Source organism: Larus michahellis, chromosome 1 (genome assembly GCF_964199755.1).
Source record: "Larus michahellis chromosome 1, bLarMic1.1, whole genome shotgun sequence".
Lineage (NCBI taxonomy): Eukaryota > Metazoa > Chordata > Aves > Charadriiformes > Laridae > Larus > Larus michahellis.
Genome location: NC_133896.1, coordinates 207,060,023 through 207,069,807, shown reverse-complemented (window position 1 = coordinate 207,069,807; position 9,785 = coordinate 207,060,023). Strand labels below are relative to the sequence as shown.

The 9,785-nt window shown below is 38.6% G+C and overlaps 1 protein-coding gene across 1 annotated transcript; it reads right to left on the bottom strand.

Moving 5' to 3' along the window:
• Window positions 1–344: 344 nt before the first annotated feature.
• On the bottom strand, window positions 345–8,073 carry LOC141737956 (collagenase 3-like). Its single transcript, XM_074572968.1, has 10 exons — window positions 7,921–8,073; window positions 7,579–7,820; window positions 6,247–6,395; window positions 6,032–6,157; window positions 4,961–5,122; window positions 4,223–4,340; window positions 3,491–3,624; window positions 2,978–3,137; window positions 2,109–2,212; window positions 345–1,491 (listed from the first exon to the last, which is right to left on the bottom strand). Exons 1-10 carry the CDS (start codon window positions 8,038–8,040, stop codon window positions 1,391–1,393), a joined length of 1,416 nt encoding a protein of 471 aa, XP_074429069.1. The 5' UTR covers window positions 8,041–8,073; the 3' UTR covers window positions 345–1,390.
• Window positions 8,074–9,785: the final 1,712 nt, after the last annotated feature.

The following is a 9,785-nucleotide window of genomic DNA, read 5'->3' as shown; positions in this document are numbered from 1 at the left end:
GAATCTCCCCAGAAGTAACTTACACCCATTACCCCTCGCCTTCCATGTGATTCCTTGTAAAAAGGGAGTCTCCATCTTCTTTGTAGCCACCCTTTAAATACTGGAACTTGGTGATAACGTCTCCCCTAAGCCTTCTTTTCTCAAGGCTGAACAAACCCACTTCTCTCAGCCTTTCCTCACATGGCAGCCTTCCCAGTCCTTTGATCACCTTTGTGGCCCTGCTCTGGACCCTCTCCAGCCAGTCCACATCTTTTCTGCAAAGCAGGAAGCAAAACTGAACACAGGATTCCAGGTGTGGCCTGACAAGCACGGAGTCATTTCACAATGTCATTTTGTTCCTCCAGTTTATTTAATATTATTTTTTAAACCGAAAAATAATCACAGTCCCACACCATTTGCATTGATTAAAAACAAACAAAAAACCCCACACAACTTACATTTTACTGAAACAATTGCTGTAGATATCAAAAGAGTGACCAACATGAAAAAAAAGGGTTCTTTTGAATATTTTGATTTGAATGTTCAGGTTCTCTGCTGGCACAGCTAGCCATAACCTCTATAAAAATGTCACTCGAATTACTTCAGTTTACACCAGCTGCAAACATGGGCCGTGTTACTTACTGTATGTAGCTTCATGCAAGGTTTCAACCTGCGTGATTCTCTTGTTGTTGCTGCTACGTTCTGGTTTCCCCAGTGTCATACAGGCTGATGATTTCTGCAGGGAACATTCTTCCCTTTTCTTGCTTTTCTGTCTGCTTTGGAATGACACCTCGCTGCTTCCGTTCCTTCTGCTCATTCGAAAGATGACAGGGGCATTCATTTCCAGGGGGGATTCCCATTCAAATGGGGATACATTCAAATACCTTTGAATTGTCTAACTTCAGGGTTGCAGTCTGGTGTCACCCAGCTCAGGGAGTCACCATGCAGTCCTGACTCATTCATTACACATCTGAATTCCCAGTACACTAACAGTAATTTCACACAGACCTGAAGGACTGGTTTAAAAATATAACCCTACTAGGTTTATCAGGTCTATTTCTAGGGACATGCTAGGAGATCCTTGAAAGATGGTAGACATGCTCAGATTATTGGGAATTAGTAGTGCTCATGATCATGTACAATATATCCAGCATCTCACTTCAATACCAGACAAACTTTAAATGGTGTAATGCCCCTTGAAATTGCTAATGATTTCTTTTCCTATTAAGTTAATTCAGTCCCAGACTGACATACAGCTATATAGTTCCATATATACAGTATACATTAGGTGGTAGGTAGCCAGTGCTTTTTCACAGAACCTTGCTGTCCTCTAATAAATCTATATGCCCACATTATTATTTCCATGTACTCCAAGCTGCTCTGCAGCCTATGACATAGCACTCAACTGTAATTAGCACCAAAATATGGAGTTGGTATGCAGGACACGGACAATTCTTTTGCTCCAGATGCTGTATTCAAACTGCAGCGGTCCATTGAAGAAGTAGAGATAACCTAAGGAAAAGGAAAGTTAAAATGAATTAAACCTGAGAAAACTATGTTGTCACATTGAAATTATCCTTCTAATAAAAATTATACTTCTTGTTTTCATTATTTAATAACTATTTTAAATGTAATATTTTAGTATCTAGAATGCTCAGCTAAATTTTCAAAGGTCCTCATTCCATTTGCCAGACCTGGATCTCTTTAAAATAACTAGTATTTTAATTTAGTGTCAAGCTCTACATTTTATTTCTATACAGCATTTGCTTAGGAAAATAGGGGGCTTGCCTGTTAATGTTTAAGAGTCTGATTCGGAAATACTCCTTGAAGAGTTGGACAGGAATGGGCTCCATTTGAAGGAACATTATAATACTCCTATATTAAGCATATCCCTTTAGGTTTCCTAAGCAAGGAGGCAGGTCTTTGTTGGCTCCTCAAATATATATGTACACAGTTTAAAAGAGCACCTTGTCCAGTGGGCAAGTTAGATCAGAAACCTGATTCAGTTGAGAACAGAACTGTTGTTGTGAAAAAATCAAAATTACAGAAGAGAGGTTTTCCCACAGGACATTAATCTCAAGTTTCAGCAACAGTTAATTGTAGTAAAGTTTCATTATCAGATTACAAACCATTTCTTTCATAGACTGCATCCACTCGATCACCAATTCCTGCGAATTCTTCCTCTATCAGCCTGGGGTAGCCTGCTTCCATAGCCTCCACCTCTTCATCATAACTAATTAAACACACAAGAAAATAAAAATTCAGAAGACTTACAGGCTGGGAGATTGGTCTGTGCCCTTTGTATGCTTTGAAAGGGCATATATAACATCAGAAAGAGCCAGCCGCCTTTAGGTACCTTATGTCTAATGTGATCATGAAACTCAGAGCAATAACCCAGGGCACTCTTCCACCAAAAGTACAAGCTCAATAAACACAAAACTAATAAAGCAACATTTTCAGAACTGATCTCTAAAGTACATATTATATGGAGGTGATCGTGCCTGGATGTATTGGCACTACAAGCCTACCCCGAGGCTGCTCGGCACAGAGATACTGGGAAGGGATGGTAATATCTTAATTATGCATCAGACCTGGCTGTAAGCCCCACTCATGGACAGAAAAACCCAGCCATACTCGGGTGGGATAGGTCTCACTCTCACAGTACCGATACCATTTTGTGCCACACAAGCTACTCAAGGAAGCAAGATGGGAATTCTGTCTAGGAGACATGACCGTATTACAAACTGTCTTGTATTAGGGCATTTTATTCACCTTTCCTTTCTTTCACTCTTTCGGCTTTTAGAGGCTGTGCCCATATGTTTAAAAAGTCTTGCATACAATTTTATGACATATTCCGCACAGCTATAATACCAATGAAAACCACGATGTGAGCCACAATCGAGTGCCTGCTTTGAAACAACCTGCTGATCTTTTGATACTTCTGGACACGTTATGACTGGGGACACTGAAAAGAATCACCAGTCTGTCTCCACCTTACCTCCAGTACTTATTTCCAGTAAAAAAGAGAGTCTTGCCAGTGTCTGCAATATGAACGGCTGCATCTATTCTTTTCATTTCTTTCGGGAACCCCATTTCATATATCTTTTTAGGAAAGTCTTCAACTATGTCATAGCCATTCAAAGCCCAGACTTTCTTTCCTGAAAATACGAACAGAATATGCATCAGTCTTTTGTAAAGGCTCAGCTTTGAGAGCAGAATAAAATGAGGATGTCATGATCCTTATTTTCATACAAATAACAGATTCTTAGGTCACATACTCAGCAGGTATTAAACTATTTATGCTAACTATGACCCTAGGCACTTGAGCTTAATTCTACATCTCGTGATTCACTGAAAATTGTATAGATTTGTATGGGATGAAACCAACAGAGTTTGTTTTATGAGCAAGGAAGGTAGGATGTTTTGTTCTTCTATTTATTACCTCTACATCACTCACTAAGCTTGACTAAATATGTATATTTTTCTGCCAACAACAAAACTGAAAACTCACCCTTAAACATGAACACAAGATCTTTGATGGGGTTTTCATAAGCTGCATCTATTTTGTTTGGAAGGTCTGGCCAAAAGGATTTAAGTAACACCAGTTCTGCCTCAACCATCTGAGGGTGCAGTCGCCAGAAAAACCTAGTTCAGGAAAAGAAAAATGCATTTAATTTTTCTTGTCATAGTACAGAATAGCAGTATGTTTGATGTGCTATACTAAAAAATAGCTAATGAAGAATTAAATTATTTTCCAACACAGTTTTTTCAATACATAGAACCCCTAGTAGACCTTTCCTTTCCTCTTAGTTACCTAGCTGCAGACCATTTCTGTCACTCACACAGTGATCATCTCAAAAAACAAATGAATCTTTTTTTCATTTAGAATAAGAGAAACACTGTTGCCATACGTAAGGCTTCTGAACGTAGTAGAATTTAATTCAAATAAAAGTCAGTATATTTGTGCATGTTGAAGAAAGCCCTGTGGAATGATAAATTTGTACAAACGGTCTCAGTCTTCAGCCATAACATCTTCACTTCACTTCACTGGGAAGTCAAGTCAAACTGTATTATAAATCCTGCCTAAAAAGATCTATGACGTAGTTTCTTAGAGGCATCTATATTGATCTGTGAATTTTTAAATTTATGTTTACTCAGATCTTTGGTAAAAAACTGAAAAGGTGTTTTCACATGCTCAAATTTTATCCAGTACCCACCACCCATGACAGGGCAGTCTTTTTACCTGTCCTTGAAGACCAGCATTTCTCCACGAAGTTCCGTTATTGCATCAAGGGATAACTCTGCATCACATTTCTCTGGTGTTTTGGGATGTTTTGGGTTGGGATCTTTGTCTCCAGCCCCTGGAATCATATAGTACGACTTAAGTTTGACAAAGTTCATTTCCTTTCTCTGGATCATGGTTGAATAGGACATGGAAGAGTTCCCAAACAGAACGATGATTTGTACTGGGGAAAGTCTGTTCTCTCTTTCCCTCCTTCAGCCAAATACATTAATTGCAGTTCAGCTATGCTGCAAAAATGTTAAATGGACTTGCTTTCTTTATCCCAAGTTTTGAAGGTCCCCCAAAAGTTTTATTATCTTTTCTTTTTATTCTTTTTATTCTTTATTCTATGATGAAACATGGATATTTCTGTTTCTCCCTTCAGGCTCTGTTTTACCTCCTCTTTTGAGGCGGGGCAAAAAGTACAAGGACTCTGCTCACCACCAAAGGAGACAGCACAGAGGCCAACTGTACTCTGCAGTGTTACTTCTTTTTTTTTCTTTTTTTTTTTTCTCTATGAACTACAAAAGCTAAATATCATCTGTTCTTGAAATCTGGTTGCCAAGAATCCGGTGAATTGATCTTGATCAGTCATGACTGTTGTTATTTAACATCTGCAGCTCTTTAGTAACTGTGGAGTGCATCTGTAACGGGTTATAATGATATAGGAAACATGTATTATATATTACACAGACTTACCATAGAGCTCTTGGATCCCTTGCACATCATCGTCAGGAAGCACAAAACCAGTTTTTCCAGTGTATGTGTAAATTGGAAACATCAGAGCTCCAGGGTCTCTAGAGTGTTCAAGTCCCAGTGAATGACCAAATTCATGGGCAGCAACAAGAAACAAGTTATACCCTATAAAAAAACCCCAGTAAATTAAATGTAATGTATATGTATACATGAAAGTAAACGTATAACTTCCTGTATCACCAGAGTGGACTTGGACTAATTAACGAACACTAAACCACTAATTGTGCTTTAACATATGGGACAATGAAGGAGACAACTGGATTAATGGAAGAATGATGTATAATTGTTTCTCTTTTTCAAACTACCGTGGGTTTTGTTTTAAAAAGGGCCTAATCGATTAAGTATCTCATAGCTGGTGTTCAACCTAAATTTTATTCGAAAATGTTGCTCTGTAGGCAGATTTAGATTTCTTGAAATTTCTTAGCAACACTGGAAAGTTCTAGGGTGAAATCTTATCCCTAGTGAAGTCATGAACATTTCTTCCAGGAATTCACCTCAGGTAGAGAGTCCATATCGTTTTCAGTATTGCAGCAATTAGCTTTGATGCTAGGAGGGTGAAATAACACGGTGATGAAAAAAAAATAGTGCTTTGTTCTATTTGTACTATATTGTTCTCTGTCCTGAATAGGCAAGGCATGGAATTTTCAGATTAGATGTAGGTAGCTGATTTGCAGTTAAGTATATGTGTTTTCTATAAATTTCAGTAAGGTAATTCCCATCAGTCTGTGATCAGAACTAGCTGCCCTTAAGCTCAGTGAAATGCCAAGCTGACAAAATACCTTGTTTGTGACTTTTTTTAATCACTGCATTTAGGAGGTGTATATCTTAAAATTTATAGTAGGTGTATGTTATACTTCCCTTTATGATTGGAGATTAAACCCAGCTTCCTATGAGTAGACAGTGAACATAATGACTAATGTACAGTAAACAGGCAAAACAAACTGTTTACAGATATCAAACAGGACGAAATTATCCATCTACCACCATTTAAAATAAATCAGGAACTTCTGTTACCTCTAGAATCATCTGACCAAGCTTCATCATCATCAAAATGGGCATCTCCTCCATAGTCTGGACCAGGGGGGAAAGCATGAGCCAGTAATCCAGAGGGTCCATCGAAGGGGTAAAAGTCACCATGTTCTATAAACAATATTCAAAACAATGACATCAATCATCCCATTTTATTGGCAGCAATTAGTAGAACGTAAAAATAATTGGTTCTGTGTTACCTTTAGTGCCAAAGGAGATCATGATATCAGCTATACCACTTCTTATTCTGGTGAAGTTAAGCGGTGTCACATCAGACCAAACTTTGAATGCTTTTTTGAAAGCTCTGTCTACTTCAGCACGTCTCAGATCTGAAGTGTAATTCATAATTCTGTCAAACAGATTAATATCTCCAGTCAAATAGTGTGAATTGCAGAAAATGTGTAATACGACTTTTATCCAACTGTGCACTTCATTAAAATTTTTTGCTTTTTTCCTGCCTATGTTCTTATCTAAAACCAGAGCTCAGCAGCTGCATACAGTATTCAAAAAACTAAAAAGAACCATTTCTAAAAAGAACCATTTCTATTTTCATTAGAATAATTCAGAGCAATCTGAAACGATCCAATAGATTTCTGTAATTAGTTTTATATGCACCAGAAGATATAGAAAATGACAGATATATTCTGTATTAAGTCAAATCATACCAGTAACTTCAACCTTTTTTTATGCCATATAAAATATCTCATGATCGTCACTTCCTGAAGGAGCAAAACATGATTCAAAGAGCTTTTTATAGGCTAGAATCATCCATATTAAAGTAATATTTATCACCAGATACTGAATTGCTAGAGTTCAGTGATATCATATTTGGAATCTGTTAAAGAAACTCAGGTTGCAGCTGGTCAAAACCCCCTGTTGACAACCTTGTGGTATTAAGGGAGAAGAAGCTTCTCAGCACCGTAGCTTCCCAAGGTCAGCTTTCTGAGGTCATGGTGAGGGGGTCTGTCTGACCCCTTCAGATATCTAGCACCTGGATAAGCACAGATACCTACATCTGGACTGTGAAACGGAAGAGGGACAAGGATCAGTCCCTGCTCTCACATCCACATTGCACAGACTGCTTTGCATCTATGCTGCCATGTCCAGGACAAGACATACATGAAGCAGACACTAAGCCAGGTCCAAAGCAGAGCTAAGAAGTGCTTAAGCACTGTGAGGATCAGTGGTGAGGTGTGTGATCTTAGTCCCTACCCCTCTTCCATTCATCACCATGGATGTGCCCAGAGTGTCTACACGGAGGCCAGATGAGGAGTTACTAGCTTTCACCACACCAGTTTTCCTCAATGAAACAGCACAATGGAAAAAAAATCGCATTTACTTCCTTGGGCTGTAAGGTAGGCTTGGGGCACCTTTCCAAAAGGGGTCTGTAAAGATTTTAAACTGCAACATGCATTTTGTCAAACTCAAATGCATCTTTCTCCCATCAGCCTCATATACTGAGCAACCTACTGGACAAGGTATCTGGAAAGAAGGTAATAACAGTAATAACACTCAAAATGTCATGCATTTACCTGTATGTCAAATTAGTTTTTGACCATTTCAGTTTTCTAGGGAAAAAGTTATATTCCCCCACATCTGGGACACCGCATCTTGGTTTCTGCATCAGCTCATATGTTTCTTCATCTAACTTTCCTGTCACCTCCAAGCCAAAAAATGCTTGCATTTCTCGAAGTTTAGATGCCACTGTGTTGGCACTCTTCCTCATTATGCCAGCAGGATTTGGACGGAGATCATAGTGAGTCCTGAGATAGCGCTAAGACAGGGAAAAGAAGTAATAAGCCCAGTTTCCAAAGAGTTGTAATTACACAACTTACTATTTATAAACCATGCAAACGAATTATTTTATACTGTACCTCTGCAAACTGAAGGTCTTTCTCTGTGAATTCATGGCTATCTTCGAGGGGAATAGGTATTGCCAGGCAAAATGGCAAACCCAACAAGAAAAAGACAGCTGAAAGTCTTGATTGCATCATGTTGGATTTGCGAAGTCTGAAGCCCTGATGTTTTAGAGAGCAGTTACCTTTACTTTTATAGCCCCAACCCAGTGAGTCACCACTTAGGGACAATTTAGAACTTCCTTGTCGCTGAAAGTAAACATGCTTAGACGGCTACTTTTTCTCTCCTCCCCAACACTGTGGTTTAGGCATCTGTTGTCCCACTGAGGACTCTCAAACTGTATCTTTGTATAAACACGGTCTCTGAATATTGACATAGGTTGTGGGAAGAAATGGGCAGAAGCAAACCACACTTTTTGATTATTTTGCAATGACTTACACTGGCAATAACTTTGCAATAACTTACTCTGCTAGAAAAATTGCCATTCTACTATTTGACAGACAATAAAAATATATAACAAGCTTCATGATTTTTTAAATAAATTCTGCATCTTTTCAGTAATTACCCTCATTCAACAGTAATTTTTAATAGTTGGAATAGATCATATGCACTTCAATTATTAATAAATGTTGCCTTGGATGATAAGAAATAACATTATGGAGTATACGATAGGATATTATGTTTCCTTGTTTCTGTAAAGAAACACAACTCTAAAGCATTAACACAAATTTTACCGCAGAGATCTTTAAAGTGACTTCCTATCTATCTCTCAGAATAATTTACTGCTTGAGAGGTACCTAAAACCAGAAATGATAAGTTTCAGGAAATAGTTTTGAATATTTAAAATGTTTTTTTTTTATTAGTAGTAAATCAGGTCATGTAAAGTGACAATTTCATACAAACTGTCTTCTTTAAAAAACATGAATTTAATTTACTTTATGAGGGCAGCACAGCCATAGATCAATGAGACAGCTACTACTCTGAGAGAGGCAATCTACCAGCTACAGGTAGGCAATGAACCTGTGTGTCTAGAATGGCAGAAATGTGTGATTCTGACTTACGGCTGGATAATAGGATAAATCTGGCATTATGACAGACATGGGCATTATTATACTTCAAAGTTTAAAGATCATTTCTGTCTCCCCAGGATCACTCCAGTCTCAGCTGCTGCTAAGACTGTGATTTTTTACAAATGAGGGTGGTGAAACACTGGCATGGGTTGCCCAGAGAGGTGGTAGGTGCCCCATCCCTGGAAACATTCAAGGTCAGGTTGGACGGGGCTTGGAGCAACTTGATCTAGTTGAAGATGTTCCTGCTCATTGCAGGGGGGGTTGCACTAGATGACCTTTAAAGGTCCCTTCCAACCCAAAGTATTCTATGATTCTACGATCATGTCCTGTGCTCAAAAGCATGGGTCCAAGGAGAGGTGCCGTTTTGTCTGAACCCACATTCCTTTTTCATGGAGGCTGCTCCTGCATGGAAAACCTCAGGCAGCTTTCTGGTAGACAACGGTACACTCTTTCTGGAATAGACTACCCTGCCGTGGATGTTGGCTTGTTGACAAAACAGGAAAAGGACGAAAATCAGGGAAGCTGAATGTGTAAAAGCTCAATTTGTTACTCAGAAAATATTAGCCTTCTGTCCTATGGTGATAAACAGCAAAAGCAAATAAAGCTGAGAGGAATTTGTTATGTAGGCTATTTCTATGTCAGTGCCCATCTCAGCCAGTGATAAATACAGTTACAATTAGGGATAGACAACATCTGTTCAGGCAGTTTGTATGTTTTCCTTCACACTGTCCATCACCAGGGCTGAGAATTTTTGATTCAGCAATCGTGGCATAAAGACTGTTGATTATCCCACCTTCTTAAGAAGTGCTCTC